This window comes from Varroa destructor, unplaced genomic scaffold (assembly GCF_002443255.2).
Source record: "Varroa destructor unplaced genomic scaffold, Vdes_3.0 BEIS01000007.1, whole genome shotgun sequence".
Classification (NCBI taxonomy): domain Eukaryota; kingdom Metazoa; phylum Arthropoda; class Arachnida; order Mesostigmata; family Varroidae; genus Varroa; species Varroa destructor.
The window spans coordinates 25,792,860-25,813,431 of record NW_019211460.1 but is presented as its reverse complement, the minus strand read 5'-3'; the positions used below and the strand labels follow the sequence as shown (position 1 = coordinate 25,813,431).

At 40.8% G+C, this 20,572-nt stretch overlaps 1 protein-coding gene across 4 annotated transcripts; it reads right to left on the bottom strand.

The window, feature by feature from the left end:
* Positions 1 to 7,327: 7,327 nt before the first annotated feature.
* Positions 7,328 to 11,978, bottom strand: LOC111254137 (uncharacterized). Of its 4 annotated transcripts, XM_022814692.2 has the most exons (7): positions 11,701 to 11,975; positions 10,224 to 10,733; positions 9,513 to 9,902; positions 8,880 to 9,206; positions 8,338 to 8,562; positions 7,828 to 8,133; positions 7,328 to 7,564 (listed from the first exon to the last, which is right to left on the bottom strand). In XM_022814692.2, the coding sequence occupies exons 1-7, from the start codon at positions 11,803 to 11,805 to the stop codon at positions 7,436 to 7,438; spliced, it is 1,992 nt and encodes a 663-aa protein (XP_022670427.1). In that variant the 5' UTR covers positions 11,806 to 11,975; the 3' UTR covers positions 7,328 to 7,435. The 4 variants fall into 4 exon arrangements, with proteins under 4 accessions (XP_022670427.1, XP_022670425.1, XP_086831145.1 ...); XM_022814690.2 differs by having other exon boundaries at positions 8,880 to 9,902; XM_086975019.1 differs by lacking the exon at positions 11,701 to 11,975 and adding an exon at positions 11,369 to 11,658 and having other exon boundaries at positions 8,880 to 9,902.
* Positions 11,979 to 20,572: the final 8,594 nt, after the last annotated feature.

The window sequence follows — 20,572 nt, the reverse complement described above, 5'->3', positions numbered from 1 at the left end:
CTTCAACATCAATAAGAGCCAGGCAACATGGAATACTATGCATAGACGACTAGCCCATCCGACCATCTACATATGTGGTTAGTACTATTTTTGCACAATGGAAAAGAATAGAATATTTGAGGGTTGTTGAGAGTCCTGCGCCCAGGTGATCGCCGCGAAGCTACAGCAAAATACTACATGTATAATACTCGATGATATTACGAATGTTGTTATTTTTGTAGTCCTTCGATCGAATAACACTTTTAAAAAAATCCTCCGTTCCGTACGAACTGATCAGAACCACAATAAATATATACAAATAAATAAGTTTCATTTATTTGCATGATACGTTTGACACGATGCTGTGATGATAGACTCTTAACTTCTCGTTTCTAAACGTCTAGCACATGTTCTATACATACGATACTCTTGTATCAGAATAATGGTCATGTGAACATCCAATGTTTTATTTTAAAAATTTATATTTAACCGAAGTTGTGATCGTCAGTGTCTTTGAACTAATTTATAGCTACTGAAGCTGTTTTCAGAGGTGAACCCTGATCAATGCTCTTATATAGATTCCTATGAGGTAGGACGATCTACAAACGCTGATCATCTTCGGAGGCCTACTCCACATCCAGTGTAAATCTGCAATAATTAGTAGCACGAGAGAGGGGCAAAGGTTCCGTTAACGTTTGAGCCAACTTGGCGCGAGATTCACCATCCTTGACGGCCCCCGGTAGTACTGTTCCAGCAGAAAGCGTAGCCAATCATATATCTTGTAATGTTGCTGTTACTGCAGCTGATAGTGCCACTGAGGAAACGGCAAAGCCGTATCCGCTGCTTCAGTTGCTTCACTATCTATTGAGGTTGATATCGAGCGCATGCGGCCCCAAAGCAAGTGCAGCTGTTGCTACTATCGTTCCTCATAACTGGGTTGCTACCTGTTTCTCAGTGGATTATCACGCATGATCACGGTTATGGCCCGCTTACCCACGGGGTTGCTTACGGTACGAGCGTGCGAACACCGATCGGCCAGCTAACAAGCCGTCAACCTGATAAGCAGGCACACAAAAGCCTCGCCATCACTGTCAAAAAGCCGTATTCATGCGCGACCGTTAACAACGAACAACGACAGCAGCAGTGGCGGCAACGGAGAAAATAACACGTCGATGCTTTCTTGCGGTTATTGCTGTTCTTTCAAGCGATAATGATCTGCAGTGCGACAACGATAGCATCATGTACTTTCCCTAGATTTTCTCCCCTCCACTTTTCTGTGATGAGGATGGGAAAACTGTGGCTTTTCTCGACCCTCTCGAGCGGCCTGCCTGCACATGGAGGCAATCCATAGAAGTGCTGTACAAGGGGCAAGGCACAAAGGAGAACGTATAAAACACGGCGATAAATCGGATCAGTTTCTCTGTTGCCAACAAATGCCGCCCTACTCAACCCCCAATGTTGTCGGCGGCTACCCTAACGACCCTCACTATGTCGCTGGTGACGTCGTTCTAGCAACAGTATATAAGCAGTGCGAAATGAGTGACCTGACAGATACAAAAAGTATATCGTCCCATTAATCAGCTCTATGCTTGTTTATCCCATTGTTACAATCCGTTCTATAGAGAAAACAAAGGCACCATTTCGAACTAAGTCGCCACTTTCCAAAAAGACATTCAAGTGCAACATAAGCAGAGGATCAGTGAAGACGTCAGGAAGAAATGCGAACTTTCGCTAGCACCGCATTGCTTGGGGTGATTGCCTTAGTGGCTGTGTCGTCAGTGGCGGTCGCCGACGATTGGTCTGGAAACGATTTCGACGGAGGCGGCCACGGGGTCTGAGTTGGCGACGGAGGAGGCAAAGGTTGGGCGCTTAAAGGCAGCGGTGCTAGCTGGACCCGAGGCGGTGGGTAGAGGGTATGCAAAAGACAGAAAATACGGAAGCGGTGGAAAATCGTATATTATCACAGAGGTCAAGGGCGAATTCGGTGCAGAAGGCTGGTTAAGCGGTGGTAACGGCTGGAAAGGAGGTTTCGAAGGAGGCAACTCATGTTGTGGAAGTAGCGAGAACACCTACATTATCAAGAGCATCAGCGGTGACGGAAGTGAAGATGGAGGCGGGTGGTCTAACGGCGACGAAGGATTCGGATGTAGTGGACATCGTGACGCAGGCGAATGGTGTTGAAAATATGAGGCCAGTCTCTAAATGGCGGAACGCGATCTACAGTCAACCTGTAGCTTGTGCTTAAGCTGATTCGTATGCAAGATGCAGGAAATGTTCTAGGCCGGTGGTGAATTTCTGGGAAACAGTTCAGTTGAAACCGTTACTCGTAATGGCAGTTGTTAATTACTGTGCTAACATATGGCCCCGAGTAAAAGCTTGCTCAGTGCTAAAACCTGCACCGTAAAAAAAGAAACCAGTAACTAGACTGTAAAACGGATGAATTAAGACTATGTGGGCTATTATTGCTGATGTTTTAATTGTAGATTGTATGTGTTTATTGACATTCACTACTGCGTTGTTAAACTATTAACAGTTCGGTCGCTTTCATTACTGCATATTCCGGTACACTGCTGAAAAGATTAGATATGTTACAAGTCTGTTTGTAACTACAGTATTTACACCTACATCCATTTTCTAAAATGTAGTAAGCACGTTACGGGGAAGATGATGAGATCTTTACTGGATGAAGGAAAGCGTCGATTCTGCTAAGTATTTCACCTACCAAAAAAATCAGCCAAAGCAGAGCCTCTGGGTTGGCAAGATCTTTTTGTCAGCTACATTGAGAAATCTTCACGAACACGAATCAACCGCCCGCCGATTGATGAATGTTTCTACCTAATGAGAATTTTGTTCATTTTGCGGGAGAAGATTTACTTGCAAAGTCGAATATTATCTCTTCGTTTCAGAGAATATAACAGGCCTTGGGCATGCGAATTATTGACAGATCTGAGTCGTCCAGCAGCATTTCTAGTGTCCTTTCGGAAAACCTGTAAATAGTAGCACCTAGTGCCATATGATGTATTAGTCTAAATTATGAAAGCGTTATCTGCAGCGACACAAGCCGATTAGCTGGATCTTTATTTGTAACACATTCTTCGTGACAACAACTTCTTGAGATTTTCTGGGTAGAGGGAAGTTGCCGGTGTCTTTGACAAGCTTTTTAGACCAAGGAACCGAGTTGCAATAAGACAAATACCAGGCAAAACCAATACCAACCGTCGGGGTCAGGGCTGACATTACACTGGGTGCTACTGGGTTTTGGCTTTGCGCGTCAAAAGGCCCATGAAATCGCCTTTTGAAAAAACTCCTCAATTTAACATGGAGATAATTATTCGGGCTATTATTTCGGGCTACAGCTAAATTATGAGCTTTCGACTTTAATCTACTTGCATCGTCGAAGCCTCATGACGTTTGCTTTTGTATTTTTTTCGTTTTCCGTATTTTCTGATAGGGTGTGGAGTTTAACTTTCTTGAGATTACACAGAAATTGTCGCTATACAATTAAAGTAGCGTATTGATCTTAGGTTTCCGTTTTATGGCTACCTTATTGGTGGCAACTTCCCGTACATTCCCAATCAGCCTTACTACATTTGCTTATATTTTATTTTGGTTTATTGACACGCTAAAATACCATTCTTTACTGACAGATTCTCCTGACATGCAGCTTTGTGCATTATTGATACAATCCAGCAGATCTCGGAGTGCATTGTTGGGTGATATATTATGTGAAAATTTGCCCAGCGACCATTAGCGACAGACAGGGTACACGCTTTTGCGTTACTATGGGATCGGTAAGTAGGAACGGTATAATTTCGAAATTAATCCCTATATGATCCACAATTTGCCGTAATGTACAATGCGTTACGATTCGTTATAGGAAAAAAAAATTTAGATTTATCCAACATTCTGCATATGAAAACCTCGTGCAGTGTGGATGAAAGTTAGATATAGTTATTAGTAAATCGGTTACATGACAGTTTTTTCCTGCATCTTACTTGAAGTTTACTCTTTGGTAAACATTTCTGTCAGCTTTGGGTTTCCTCTTGCTCTATTGGTAAATCTTTACATGGTTAGTGGGCGGCAGCCGTTTAAGATGATAAGTGGCTCAATGGAGACGAAGCGACAGTGCGGGTAGTCCAGATTCCTTAATTAATAGCCGTACTAACGACTTTTGTAACTTTTAGTCTAGCAGTTTAACCTTCTGGAGGGATTTTCATTAACCGGATCCGCGGCTAGGAGTGCGTCGCAGTTACATAAGTTTCTCAGTGCTCAGCCCACTTAAGCCATAAGGTGCGCGCTCATGTTCGTGGCCACATACCCACCACATGTGTGTCTCTGCCACTTGTATAGTTGATAGCTATTATGTTGTTTTTTTCTCATCTAAAACACATTTCTGCTATTTCCGCTAGTTTTTGGGCTACTATACATTTTAGTTTATAGGTTTTATATTATCTGCGTCTAAGTTTTGGGTTACTTTGCTGCTTTCGTATTTATCGCTTCCTCCCTGCATTAAAAGGATTTGTAGCTTGCGTACGCATTTATCAGCACAGAGGTTTTTGTTTGTGCCAATTATCTCCGTAAATACTCTATGCGGATGCTTAAATTCAAAAAATCGTTTTTCTTCCTGTATGACCATCTCCGCATTTCTCATTTTTTAACCGCCTCGTAGAATCTTCGTAGAGATAGCTTATTATTTCCGAGACTCGTCCTTCAGGCTCCGTAACTTCATCCAGTTTTCGTGAAAGTGAAGGTTCTGTCTGCGCCGTAACAAAAACTATAGTTTTATTCGGCCGATGCTCCGTAAGCTCCTATAACCAAGCCAGTTCAGTAGCCCAAAAGCTCAGGGGAAGAAACGTAGACACTGCGAGAATCGCTATGACGATGACTGTCGTCAAGTTTATGCAGCCCTTCATTCCTCATATGACTGGAATATAACAGGCAGTCAGCAATTGTCGTATATCTTTACGCCGGTGATGTCTAACAATTTATCGGCTACAATTTCCACCTCTTGACAGGCCGTGTATAATGTTGATGTATTTCGTAATGTATGAAGAACATGAGATCTGATCTCTGAGACCTTTCTCAATTGAAACGAACCATTTGCTTGACACTGCCGAAAATGACTGCTTTAGAGCCACTCGCTATATTGTAGTCTTTGGACCATTAAAGGTAACGAAATGAGACTGTGCAGTGGACGTCCACATCCGTCGATAGGTGCACGTTATTGGCCTATGGCCCGAACAATTTCAACGCTGGTACTAGTTACTTAGTGCATCTTCTTCTTGGCTCACTTCTACACTGTTCGACTCGAAGTTGCTGATCTAAGTTCTGAAGCGCATGCTTGCAATGCTGCATCTTGAACAAATAGAGTGTTTCTACTCTTGTAAGTTAAATGTTAATTTTTGCCTGAAGCCAGTCGTTCAGATAGATTGTTTATTATCTGACCAATATAGTTTGCTTAAAAAAAAACGCAGTAGTTAATTTGCCATTGCGCTGTAACCTTACCGAATTATTGAAAGTCACAATTGATACAGACTATTTATCGAATACTTCTAAGAAAGACGACCTACTAACAGTTCTATTCTACGCTAGGCCGAAAACAACTCATTTGATAATTGTGAAGTTCAGCCCAGTTACGGTCCTAGCAGGGTTTCTTATTGTGGTTGTATTGTTATCGGAGATTTCGAGAGCGATTACGACGGCTGAAAGACACTGGATAAGAGTTTGGAGATCGTGAGACCAATTCTAAAGGTTCGACTATGGAGAAGGCTTGACGTCCATTAAAAAGCCGGCCAGCCTTTGCCGTGGAAGATAACGCGATGGTGTATATGGCGCTAGAAACACGACAAAAGCTGTCGTTTATATGTTGAATATAATAGAAGATTTAAGTTTTACTTCTTCGAAAAGGAAATTGAGGTTCGTGAGGGACATGTAAGTATTACCCGATCGCATGTCAAACGTTAATAAATGTTAAGGAAGCAAATAATACACATTTACTATGCTAAGCATTGCCAACACATGAGTTGTACGGCGATTGATGGATGATTCTTTTCTCCTGTGGTCTGTAGCGGACGCGTGACATCTGCCGATAGGCAACATTTAAGCGGGCACCTTGAATTAACCCACTGTCGTAAGAATACGCTTATAGTAGTAGCCCAATATGTCGTGACTAGATAATGGCAATTTTCACCATGTGTGATTACCCGCAGGCAAATGATCCTTGTCTGTACAAAACGATGACCTTGTCCTTAGGTGACGCATGGCAGACGTTTTTCTAGGAGAAACAGCACACATCTGGTGCTCCATGGCGTTCCGTCGAATTAGCGAATAGTTTCGAGGCGGCCCGCATATGAAAGTAAGTTGATGAGCAATTTAGTACCATGTTATCGTGAATTAAATGTCCCGACAGCGGTTTCGGTCATAGAGTTGAGCAAAGCAGCGGTGTGACATACTAGGGCCGAAGTTCTGGGAATAGATAAAATCAGATTAAAAAAGTGCGTGGTATCACGTTTTGTTTTTGCTGTCCTAAAACCGCTATTGAATATTTGATAAGTTAAGTATTAATAACCTGTTTCACGTAATAGACACGCAGCTAAATTGAGTTGGATACACGACAATTCATACTAGCCGTACTTTCATTGACGTCATTTGCCGCGCTGGGCGTCATTAAACAACAGTTCCTTTTCTATTCCTAACGAAAGTTAGTTAGACAATACTTTGTGATGTTAATTAGAGTTTTAAGTTAGCAGAAATATCGTATATAAGCGCACGACAATCGTACGCGGGGGCATTAACAATTCTCTACGTGTTGCGTCTAGGCAAATTTGGAAGTGCTGCTGTCATGAGCCACAGCTTATAATCAGGAATATGATGAGTGGTCCTGCTTTGTAAGAGGTTGTGCAGGATGGGGGGCATTGAAAGTTGGCATGGAGGCAGCGGTGGCCACGGTATTGGCGAAGCTGGAAAAACCTTTATTATTATGACAAGAAAGGATGAGGCGGCAATTATGGAGTGGCCACAGAGCTGGATTTAAGGCACGTGGAAGTTAGGTGATTATAGAGTGGCCACATAGTCGGGCTTAAAGCACGTTGAAGTTGTTATTACTATAAGAGAGAAAGTTGTTTCAGGCCATTTGCTTGGGCAGTCTAATATTTCATAGAAAATGACAATAGCTGAATTAGGCACGTCATTTTTTAATACGTACTATTTCGAACTACAAACTTATATCATAATATTTTCGGGAGCTGGTAGGGAACCACCCCTCCTAACAATAACGCCGGACGTTATTATACACAAGGTGAAAAAACGTAAGTACGTGCGAAATCGACATGAATCACAGTACATTCAATTCAATAAATAACAAAACTATTGCATTTATTTATAACGTTTTCGTTAGCCTGCTCTGTATCCGGTACAAGAGGGCTTATGTACGGGATTGACGGACCTAAACTTTATTTCATGAGACTGGTGACGTGGGGGCAACGAAAGTGCTTGCATCCGACTCACAATTCTTCATATGAATTTCTTCAACAGTTGACATAAACAGACGGTAAAGACTCAAAAGTGTGTCGAAATCATCTGGAATCTAGATAAAACAAGAAAAGACTATTTTAGAAGAACAAGTGCACAAAAAGCCGATGTGATGTATCTAACAATTAGATAACTGTCACTTACCAAAGTAGTAGGTTAAAATTGTGCCTTAAAGTTTAATGGGAATTTAGAATAAGTTGGAGTTGTTGGCCCAAGATAAAATTACTTTCTACCCGTGTTGGACATCCAATAATTAATGCAATTGAAGACCCAGGCTAACCAATATCCCTTGATCGAATGCCATTTAACAGAGACTACCTTTTCGGCTATAATTTTGTCGACTATTGACTCCTCGGACTCCTCATAAAAATCTGCCATTAAATATTGGGGCTCGAAGCCAAGCGGCAGGTCTTCGCTAGCGATTTCTGCCTGAATTCCCTCGTAATAAGGAGCTGTCCGATAGCGTACAAGGCTACGCCAGCACTCTAATCCGTAGATAATCCGAGAAGGTCGTTGAAGGAAGAGTATGGCGGTTACACCAGGGGCAATAATTCGACCCCGATCACAGGCTTCATTGCTGATTACAACAAATACGGCGCATCTACCTACATTTGACACGCGAACCTGCAAGAATACGTTTTTGTGGAACGTAACAATTATTTGCTTGCTATAGTCTTACTTATATGTACAATACGGATCAGTATAATAATGATTATTATTGAGATATAGCAAATCATCTAATTGATTACCAATAATTACTATTAATAATTATTTCTTAAGAAATCGATAAGAAAACTTGTTAACTGCTAGAAATAAGCAACCAGTTACTTTTCCATCGGGGGGCAATTGATATACACGTGAAGTGGCATTCGCCGAAGCAGAGTCCCAAATCAGAAACGGTTTCTCAGGCGGTAGAATTGCATAGCGGAATCCATATGGGAAAGCCCTTGGTCCATCCTTGCGTCGATAAAAAATCAACCGCCCAACAGCCAACCTGGGCGGTCTAGAGATGCGCAGCACGACTTTAGTTGGGTCATCTCGTTCTTTTGTGATCTGCAGAACTCAACAGAATAATTTTATACAGAACAGTCGGATAGTGAGTACAATTCAAACTATTTCTTCAATCATCTATTCATGATCTAGTGATAGCTATTATTAACTATATCTCTCACCGGGTGCCACTTAAGACGGTTACGAAACAAATACGAGTCACCCGTGATAAAAATATATTCGCGTTATTTTCGAATAGGAAACACACTTGAGTCGAGACAATCTTAGCGAATGCCCTTGCCGACACCACCGCTGCAAATAGCAGCGCCGAGGTGAGATACGAGCTTAATTATTGCAAATAAATATAGGTAGATGATAACCTGAACAAAGTCCGAGATTCGATGGCAGGCGGAAATCCTAAGGACGTCTTTCCACGACGAAGGCTTCCTTTGATCACGTTCGTCCATGTGGAACATTGTAAATATGAGCTCCTTTTCCGCGAGCCATACCACACAATCTATATCTGGCCTGAGATCTGCGCCGGTAGGCGCGAGCTTAACAGGGCACGATGTTATGGTTTGTTCGATTCGTGTTGGAGATAGTAACGTTACACTAAACGTCGCTATGACAGGTTTTGTCTGATTGTAACGAATGTAACCTCTACGTACTTCGACTGGTGCCTCTTCGTGCTTACCGACCTTCACCTCCTGCGTATAGATTAGCCCACCGAAATCATCTTTTAGAGACACCTCAATCGGGAACGATTCGTCATTTCTGACAACTAAAATTAGCACAGGAGTATTTTTTGCTTCTTCATAACGAAGAGAGATCTGAGGAAAGCGAGTCTCGATACGCGTTTTTAATGAGATCACTTTATTAGCTTCGTTCAGTATGCCAAGTTTGAAAGTAGAGTCACCTTCGTTGGGCGTTATCGTTAACGTTAGATAATCGCAGTGCGGCATCAGAGTTGCATATTTCGATGCCATTATAGATGAATGCAGCTGTAATCTCACCGGTTGTGTGAACGGAACCAAGGACTTAATCCTTATTTCGCTTGGAATTCCCGGGGGAGCCACAATTAGATCAGGAAGTTTCAGAAGAGGAAGTATGCATAAGGCAGTCATTTTTAATATTAATCCGGAGCAAAACTCTAGCTCAACTCTGACCTCTCCTCGTGCATGTAAAGGGGCAGTAATTGTGATCTGCAGTTCACGTTCATTTTGGTCCTGCAAGGTGACCGTACACAGCTCAATTGGTTGCCTGTTCAGAAACGACCTAACAGTATCTGGCTTAGCGTCCAAACTAGGATTGATAGCAAGGTTAAATTGTGTCGCGAGGCCTGGGACGATGTTGCCGAGGAAATATGGTAGGTCTATGTTGTAAGCCGGAAGCTGCGCCTTCACCTGAAAAAGCAAAACATTTTTAGCCTGGATACATAAGATAACACAAAGCCTTCAATAGTAGCTACTTAATTATCAGTAACAACTCGTCTATTTGATCAGTTCCATACTTGAGATCGTCTCAAGCTGGCAGTTGATTTAATATCACTTGTACACTCTTATTTGATTTATTCGGCTTGAAAGTTATTTTTGAATTAACCCAGTTCTGCTCCCATATTCTTTAGCTTGCTGCACTTAGACAAAGTAGAGTCTAGCTATTAAAAAATAGGAGTTCTGAAAAACCATCCATGCATGACTGTGTATTTCGTATATCTGCATACTCACGCTGTGTTTGTCCTTATCTTTTTTGTTCTTTGATGCCCCCGAAACGTAGGCCTTCGCTTTCAGCCTTGCAGGAAATGTTCGTAAAGCGTGGTTGGAACAGTATTCTTTCTGTTGCACGTCGCCGTCAACAAAAGATATCTTTTGCACAGAATGAAATATCTCCGTTGAATTGAGTTGTACTGGTAAATGATATGGTTCGCCGAAATAGTTTGAGTGAGTTAAATTGTGAGCGCTATCTAAGTTACCAATAACTTTTCGATTCAGTTTTCTCCCGTTGACAATTTCCAATTTGTCCTCAATTGATGCTGACGAAATCAATGAAGGGTTCTCCGAAATGGCTGTCGATGTTTTATTTGAAATGCTGAGGCCCGAAGTACTTTCTTCTGTTACTAGATGACCCGTTGACGATTTGAAAACATCTGTTCCAGTCAAATGGTGAAGTCTTTCACCACAAAACTGGGGCAGGGCGTATTTTGGCGACAATTGAGATTCTTCAGACCTAAAATTGTCCTATAGAAAAAAAGACAATATTTTAAAAATTTAGGGCTTAAGTAACTACTGCTAGCGTTGAAACAAAAACGCCTGTGGCATTTTTTTGGTGGAGCCGCTAAACACCAGAGGTTTCTGGTTCTGGTGCCAAAAACCATAAAACCGGAATTGAACGATTTTTAATTCAACAGTCATTTGTTATAGAACTGCTCCCTTGTTATGCACTGCGTGTCCATGTTTATCATCTGTAAGTATGCAATCGCTTACACTCATGTGTTATATGTTTTTCAAAATTACCTACCCTGATATCGTGTTCAATGCAGGGGTTTTCTTTACTATTCGAGAAGTGTGCTTGGTCATTAATGTGTGATGTTTAATTACATAAAAGTATCCAATATGTGAACCCGACTATATAAAATCACTTTAGCAATGCGTTGGGCCTTAATTAATTTGTTTTAATTAGAAAAATATTAGATTATAAAGGCCACACTTGATATAGATTGGCGGTCTAATCCCGATGTAACCTTTTCAGAGTTGGGGGGGGGGCGTTGAAATTTTTAGAACTTATACTCTTGCAATGCGCAATGATCGCAAAGAACTAACCTTGAACATACAACATTGAGAGCAATAATAATCAAACGTAAGAGCATGTTAACCTTGATCAATCTGAGATCAAACCCGGGACGTCGTAGCAGTGGGTCTAGCATATTGTCCATCTTGCTAGTCCGACGCTCATCATTCATAGTAGTCATACGGCAAAGTAACGCAAAGTTACGTTTATTCAGAACGACTAACTTTGAAAATATATAACTACGTGAAACCTAATTCTGGAGGGAATTTAAATGCCTCGGTACAAGTGGACGGTTTGATGACTAGAGCTTTCAGTGGGCTGTTTCGGATGGTCAAAGCCTGCGAAAAAAAGGTCAGGCTCGAGGACACTCCCCACTCTAAAAGTGCTACAAAGAACTGTAAAAATAGAAGGCGCTACCGATCGAAACTTCTTTATAGCATCTGCTATAATTTCTTCTACTGCGAGGGTTGTATTAAGCGAAGTAGTTAACGGTTCAATAGCGTTATTCCTTGCGGCACACATATTCACTACACGTTCGTTTTTAATAAACCTAGTATCGATTAGGTCCAAGTTAAGCTATGTTTTTACTTTACACTACAGAAGTTGTTTAAATTGCGCATAGTATCACACGCGTGCTGATTGCCATCGGTTCGGGGCAACTCGGCGCCAGCTGTGGCCAGCGCGTGTTCACGTCTTATGTCAGGTGCACGTGAATGCGTGCATCAATCAATACATCGTGCTTGCCTTGACCATGTTGAAGGTATTGTTGTGCCTACCTTAATTCTGACGTCGTTTCAGCTAGAACTTAACTTGTCTATTTGTTCCTACCGAAATAGAACCCATTAATCACACAATAGATGTTTCGTGTGCTTGCAGCTTGGTACAGAAGCGAAAAACCTATCAAACTGCCGCCAACAATATATCATACGTCTTCAGAGAGGCGCTACCCGAGTAGGACGACAAGGCGAAAATCCTGATTACTACACGATATTGTTGTTGTTATGGGCAGACACAGAAAAACATGCGTTCTTTATACGATGTAACAGTATCTTATATTGACATGTCAACCTGGGGAATTACATTGGTCTTATGAGCTCGTACGATGACGAGAAGAAAAAGAACGCAACAGGAAGACACTTCCATATGACTGTTTTTATGAGCTATCTTGTGTGGACATCTAATACAACACTCTGCTTGCGTACCGATATTCTCGTACATGTACATTTTTACCCAAAGCAGAAAGTGGCTGCTGCATGGTGAGGGGACGATCTGAAATGGTGGTCGTATAGCGGCGATGTTGAGATGTTAAAAAAAGGAAAGATTCTTGCAAATTGTAAAAACAGCGCGTTTTTATGGATTTAAACACAACTGGTGGCCCAGCCCATTCACGCCAATACTATTTTACTGATTATAAAGTTCTAATATTCAAATGATATATAATAGCGAGATATAATTTGTTGATAAAAACAATTGTTTACTAAACAATTGGTGTTGTTCAGCGTTGGGATTCCTTTCAATGTTTCCTCCCTATCTCAATGGAAGAGTATTTTTTTAACGATGCATAGGTAAGATTATTTTAAATACGACTAAGTTGTTATTAATGCAAACTAATTACTTTTGCTTTCGTAATTTGCGGCATACATTGTATGATTTCCTCGGTAACAGTTTTTAGTCGTACATTTTCCTAGGATAGAACAGTTGTCCTGCTAACGGACCTAAAGCGTTTACATGACGTTATTGCGGTAGTTGTTCTTAAATGTCTGTTGAAATTGGTATTCTCTAATATAACGTTGTTACGAGGTCATGATTGGTACTGCTATGGCCGAAGTGCGTTAGGGAGCACTTCGCAGTGGAACACTGAAGATCCAAAAAAGTCGTCATCCTAAAAAAAAACTTAGTTGACCGATTTTTTTTGGCTAGTTTGGTTTCACGTCATTTGTTTTGATTCTTTTGTTTGCACACCCATTATAAGATCAGTGTATATGTATACACACTAGATATTACACATATCTGTCTATTTGGGTATAAGGGAAAATATGCACTTATTTTGGTGGAATTGCTTGTAGATTTAAAATAAACTACAGTTTCATAGTAAGGTAGAGGCATTTTTAAATAACGAAAAACAATAAGAAAAACGTCTATGATTCATTTGTATTTTTCTATTAATGTACTGTCGGATCAGCTAGCATCTTTCCCCTGTATATGGAAATCTCTTTTTGTGCTGTAGGGAAGAGCTTTGCCTTACGCGTGCGGGTGTAAAACATTTGTATAACTACCTAAATAGCCTGATTATACAAATTACCGCATAGTTTAATGTTTTACGAAATCATCATTCATGAGTGGAGTCGAAAATTCAGGCCGTAGGTGTCCAGTATTGACAAACTTTGTATCCCTTTAAAACCGAAACAATCAACCTGAATACTTCGCGTAGTACATGCATCGTATTGGAGAATATTTTTTTTTGTTACAGAAACCTTTGGGGGTAGTCCAAAGCATTTATGCATCGATCAATACTATTTGATTTAAGATCGGCGATGATTAGTTGTAATTGTTTCTTGTCTGCTCCCCTTCCTTTTTTTAGTTGAAATTCGTCTTTCGTCAGGGCTCAAGCTAATGGTTGAAGTTTTCTCCCAAGTTCCCTTATTCAGTTCATATTGAGGCAACCCTATTCTGTCTCCAAACATATGCATGTTTACCGTGCATGTAAACGTATACAAAGAGCATACCTTCAACGAGGCATGACAAAGACATCTTCCATGCAAAGTACCCCTATCACAAGCGTTTGTGGTGACTCTTGTCAGAAAGTCGTTCTTGCTTGTCACCGACAGATGATAACATCGCTGTTAACCACTCAAAACAGGTTCGGTGCCCGCCCGCGAAAACCTTGTATTGTTTTGATACTCCGATGAATAGCGGCTCAGAGAACGAACAAATCGGTAAACCTTCTCTACATCGGGATTACTACGGTGCCACTGAATCGAATAAACCTGGGCTCAATTCATTCTATGATATTATATTGAAATCCAAAGGTACCTTGTCAAGTAAGCTGAATTAGCACATTATTTAATAAGATATCTTGATTAAAAGGCTATCCTTCATCAGAGACATGTGCACTCCACACGAATTTGTAAGTTTATTTAGTGCAATCGTATGCTTGTTGAGTTGGTGCCGATTTTTAAGCTACATTGGCTGATTATTATTTCCGGTCACCTTTGTCTAATATCCTGATCTATAAACAGGTAACGTCATCCTTAGAAAATGACATCGTGCTCTGTGTATATTGGCCGCAATACATGCAAAAAAATGAAAGAAAATTCAGTGAGTAACAAAACAAGCGAATAGCCAGTGGCTAAAGCAGAACATTTCGGTCAAAGTCTAGTAACGGTATGAGATACATGTAAATGTAGATGATTTAAGCGAATTTGCTCAGAAGTTCTGTTTGCAATTGAGTGAAATCGTCTTCGAATGGTCGTGTTTTTCATCGTCATGTCAGCGTTACTGCGAAGTAAATTATGTTAGATTACAGTCCTCTCACCGCACGAAGTGCCCAATGTAACAGAGGTTAATAACTAATATTACCCGGTTACTATATACGACGTTTTTGTATCAAAGTGTCCTAGCGTATAAAAGACTTTAGAGACAGAAAGACTGGCGTTGTTAGAGTGTAGTTCTTGCACTTCCGGCTTTAGTAGCGCGCAAACAAAGCTTTGAGTTTTTGGAAACTGATTGGAGGTGGACGTATGTTACTTTAAGTAACGCTGGTTGAACTGATCAGAACCACAAAGTCAGAGAATTCAACATATATCCCCACATATATATAGTCTGACTGGCTTTTGGAGGTACAGAATTCCGCAATCATAGCTCAGATACGAACAAAGCTCAACGCTAGCGAATAGGTATGATTTTGTCGTAGGTTAGTGCCAACTTATGCCTCTCTTCCACCTAGAGCCCCAAATAAAAAATGAACTAATGGGTACCCTTCAGTCTGGGGATTCGTCTACGGATGTGTACCATTACAAGAAACAGCTGAACGTCTGTCTTCGTAGCACATCCATTGGCAACCATTGCGCACCTGAGACGCATGAATATTACCTAGTGCCTTAGGCAGAGACTGCTAACAAAACAATGGCAGCAAAGCAAAAGAGCAAAGAGGTGCCGAGGAGAGTATCTTCTCTGTCGCATTTACATCCAGTTTGAATGAGCGAGACGACTCTGGACTTGGACGTTGCGCCTGCTTATGTCTCTATACCGGCAGGCAAAACATATTACGCAAAGCATAAATTACTACACAGCAAACCGTTTTCCTATATTAGAGCTGTCTCTAGCAAATTTTGCCCTTGAATATATTTACAGTCAGTGCCACCTATTGTGTGACTGATAGTCCTACTATAATATATATACTTATCGAAGTTCTTTAAAGCGAAGTAACTGCACACCAAGAGCAAAGACTGGTACCTGGGAAGTCTAATCATTTATCATTAACTCACACAGATTCGATATATTGTAAACTATGATTATGGATTCTCGGTCTCCCGAAGGCTCGATTGTTGTTATAGTAGGCGAGAGAACTAATTTTAATGAAAAAGAAATTGCCAGTTACGCCCTTGATTGACAAGCCAAATCCAAGAAGAGCTGCCGAGACGAACAAAAAACCAAACGTTTCCCTGCCTGTGACACGCTCCAGTGTGCTCTGGCAAGTCGTGTCATCCTCTATTGAAAGAGAGATATGTTCTGCGAGCATGTATGTGTAACAATTAGCCAATAATCCCTTCAACCAAGACCACAGAGCGTCGCTTTCGTTCAATGAAGTATAAAACGACATCTACGACGGTTATGTAGCCTAGAAAAGTCTATGGTGGCCTACAGTAAGGATAACGTCTACAATGCCAGCAGCATTTGCACGCAACATCCCACTAAGGCCTTAGTTTTTTTCTTCTACCGCCGATCGTGTTCGATGGCCAGTTTGGGTTAGTGCACACGACACCCTTTTATCCCCCACGACCTCTATCTAAGAGATAGTTAAGCGTTCCAATTAATCACAGCTGCTCTTGGCACACTGAGGATCGACCTAGACCCGTCTTGTCCGCTCTCTATTAGCTAACTAACCTACCTCCACTCCTGAGCTAACCACTACTCCTAAGCTGATTCTGACCCTTCTATAGTCTAGTAAGAATAACATAGCAACGGCTGTTCGTTCGGGCGTCGGTCCTTCTGTTCTTCCCTGTCAAAAAGGAGACTTTTTCCCAGGAGACGGGCAGGGTGAGGGAGCCAGTGTGAGCAAAACATGTCGCTCCCTGTTTTCACACTCGTCGTGTCTGATGGCACGGCACGTTGAAACGGCTCTGGCCTGACACACCCCTTGTTGGATCAACATTTCGTCCTTGAGTTTCGTCGTCTTACCTGTTAGCCTCGATTAGGTTAGCGGTCAGGATTGGGAACTTAGCGGCAGCTTCTGTTCCTTCTGGTGACGCTTTAACAGACAGGAGAGTGTCTGAAAATCGAAACAGATGTACACGGCCGTATAGCTGTCGTTGTTACTAAATTACCTTGACTACAACAGAAAAACCCAGTTTTTGCTGAAAATCGTAGATGTCAGCTCTAATCGGTCATCACAACTGTAACTTTGCTTCGTGACATTGACTGCTATAATCGGCACATGGAACTTGAAGCGGATACCGTCCGATCTCTGAAGTACGAAAATCGGATTTGACACACCCTGAAAGTGGTTCAGTTTCTTAAGGATGCGGTCAGAAATAGAAGTACACAGTAATATCTTTAACGTGCCATTTTTCATGTTTTTATTTGTTGTTTTATTGTTTTATATATTTATTAAACATAAGATATCTAATCAGATTCGAAGAACGTATTAGGGAAGTCTGACTCTTTAGCCGTTCGAGGCTGGAAACTTTGAAAAATATACGAATCAGACTTGTACAAAGCAAAATTTTGTCGTAGTTATTTTCTGTCGGAAACCGTCCTCCTTTAATTGCGCGAAAACTAAGAAACATCGAACAATAGCAAGTGTCTGTAACTGTATTAACAAATTGAGAATATGTCCTATCAGGACTAATGCTGAACCATTGGCAGAAGCAGAAATAAGCAATGTATCAAAAATTGCTCAAATGCTTATGGCATATATACTCAATTACTTCAAACTTAATGAATAACTGTGAAATGCTGGAAGCTGTGAAGATTATTAAAAGTCACTACTTTTCCATTTCTTTTACAGACTTTTACATGTTTAAGTTAAATGCATTCATAGGTTTCGCAGGTTCCCTTTTTGGCTAGAGAATGCACTCTGGCTTTAGACTTAAGCTATTGTTTGAATTATGTAAGAAACGTTGGCAGCCGTATTTAGCATATGCTTTTGACCGTTGATGCAACCCGGACGAGCCACTTATCGCGCATTGTCGTCTAGAAATAAGCGCAAGGGAAGAAAAAAAAGAGCTAAATTACTGAAAAGATCTTATTTTTAGTGCATGCGATTCAGGTCGATAATTTCTTGGCCGGTTGGAGAACACTGATTTGTTATCCTTGTTTCCTTTTTCTCCCAAAAACTGCAATATCTAAAAAAGTACCTAAGACGATTAGGGCCTACTCTAACGTTCTAGCTAGGCTAAACGCGCCTGCATGTTTGCAAAAACCAAGCAAAGAAAATTAAATCTCGAGAAGCTTTAGAATCTGCCCTCATTACAAGGGTCGGCCTTCAGTAATTACTCCATGTTTGAATATTTCCAGCAGCGGCCTTTGTGAAAGCATTCCAGTACTCAACGGCGGTAAAATAGGGTCGGCTTATTATGGATCCCAACACGCAGACTATTGTTATCGCCTATATAAAGACGCATTGTCGTAAAATACATTAAATATATCGATATCATTTATATATTATTTATCATTTATATATTATATTGTCACTTTTATAGGTATTTGTTTTCGGTATCAGTTTATATATTTGGCAATTGGCCTAGAATTACCAGAACTCAAAAGCGCTACAACCTAATAAAAATCTAATAATAATATATCAGCTTATCTGCTTTTGTTAATCCAATTGAAAATTTCGAGACAATTCGAGAAATTTTCCAAATCTATGATTTACCATTTGAATAGTAATTAAGACTATGCTGGTCCTTTTAGGTTCAATAGGAACCTTAAGCAGACTTTATGAATCTATAGTTTTTATAGTCCGGGTTTTATCGTGCAGTTTTTCATTTTTCTTTAAACTGCTACTGCTCTTTATTCTGTACTATTTCCTATAATCCTATCTATATAATAATCTATCTAATGAGAGAGTCTCTCATTTGTAAATTGCGTAAACCTCGCAGTACGACATACGAATCGTCAGGTTGAGCTGTAAGGGTCCACTTGTTACGAAGGCCACATAACTTGTTGTAGCCGTTTAGTTAATTAATGGGCGGGCAAGATATTGATTCTCAGTTCAAGAATATGATTTTTAATTCAAAAAAATTACATTTTCCCAGGTCTGTCTATATGCTTGCCCATGATTTGCCTCTAGGGTTGAGCGAACAATCTACGTAACACAAAACTTTGTGTATATAACTCGTTATATATAAATAGATCGCTGTTACACACTGAACCAAGTTAAACTTGTTTGCCCAAAAAACCTGTCAGTAGTAAAGGTTGTTGATGATGTTCGGAAGGGAAAAAGGTGCAAGTCAGACAGCAAGCAATAGGAGGAACCGGTAAATTTACCATAAAAAAAAGTCAGCATTTATGTAACAAACACTAGCTAAGACTTAATCATAAATAACAATTTAAATATTTAAAAAAGACAAGATTAGTTGAAATACCAATGTTACATTGTGGTAGTTAACTCGGCATTAACAGAAGAAATACCGACTCTAGTTTTAGCCGAGGCGGTATCTAAAAGAAAGTGAAGGAAAGTTTTGGCTTGCCGAATACGTTCCTTGTGCCAACTCGATAAATCGTCCGGAAAAATGAGAGATCTCTCTGGTCTTCGGCAAAAAATATTGAGATGAACGCGCTGAGCGTAGACATCCACTAGCAATTATTAGCGACATACGCAGCCTTAATGTAACAGAATACAGGCGCTAAGGGAACCTGCAAGCGAAATTTTCGTGGTAGTAACTAGTCCTATTAACGATAATTAAAGAAAGAGCCTGTAGTTGACAAAACGTCTCCTGCAGAACATCAGCTAAAATGTTCAGTTTTTATAGAAGCACTTTTTTTTTTCTATATAGTTTCTTCCTTTAAGATATATGTTGTTGCCTAGACATGTTGTTAAACAAAGATTAAAAGTCACTATCGACACCATCAAATCTCAGTTAGCCTCCCATTGATATAACTATTTATGAGGTACCAATAAAAAGTATAATAGCATAGGTTGAAGAGCAATCAAGGACAACTGTATATATAATTCTGCTAGGAATACATATTGTTTGTCTGAAATAATCCGAGACCTAATTTCTACGTTTGCAGTTTTCCTCTGCTGCTTTAGAATTTCAGCAAAAGGTTACCTCATCAGAATTGTGCGCGAAAGCCGTTTTGAAGGTCTAGAACCGTAGAACTTCTCACTTGATAATTTAACAGATGCAAAGCTTCAACTGAATATTCCATATGCCAGCAACAAAAAGGGCGACGCTATGCAAGTCTATATCACACCGCCCTTCGTGATTGTGGAGCTTTTCATTCACGTGTTTTGACACCCATTTGTCCGTCGATAGAGGGATCCTGTACCTGCTCAGTAGGTTGTCCGGTAGAGTATAGGTTCTATCTAGTCATTCAGATTGCAGCAGTCACTTAATTTGCCTGGAGTTGGCCTCACCGTGTCTCGCACACACATCATGGATCAGATTTTGAACGAAGCATCTGCTCCCGTATTGCCCGAAGGACAACGTTTTATGAAAAAAGGTTGTTTTTCCGTTTCGTTACCACTGGCGTCACTGTTATCGCTGCTGCTACTGTCAACACGTACTTTAAGGTTATTGCGCGCTGCATACTGCTATGCAGCGACGTGCCCATCGCTGCCGGCTGCCACGTGCTAGACGTAGCTGCGTAGGGGCATAATAGTAAGTACGAGTGACGCCTAATGTTAAATTCTTCAAAGCCGCCAACGCCGACTAGCCTTTGACAAGCCGACGTGCTGCACCCGTTGAACACAATAGACAGGTGACGCCCATAACCGATGCAGAGCGCAAGGTGCCGCTCCACATACCGACGTTGACGATGCAACTGCTTCGTCCTAAAAATACGCTCTGCCAGCCGGTCCCTCGCATATATTCTTGATGTTAAATGGCGCGGAACGAAGTAA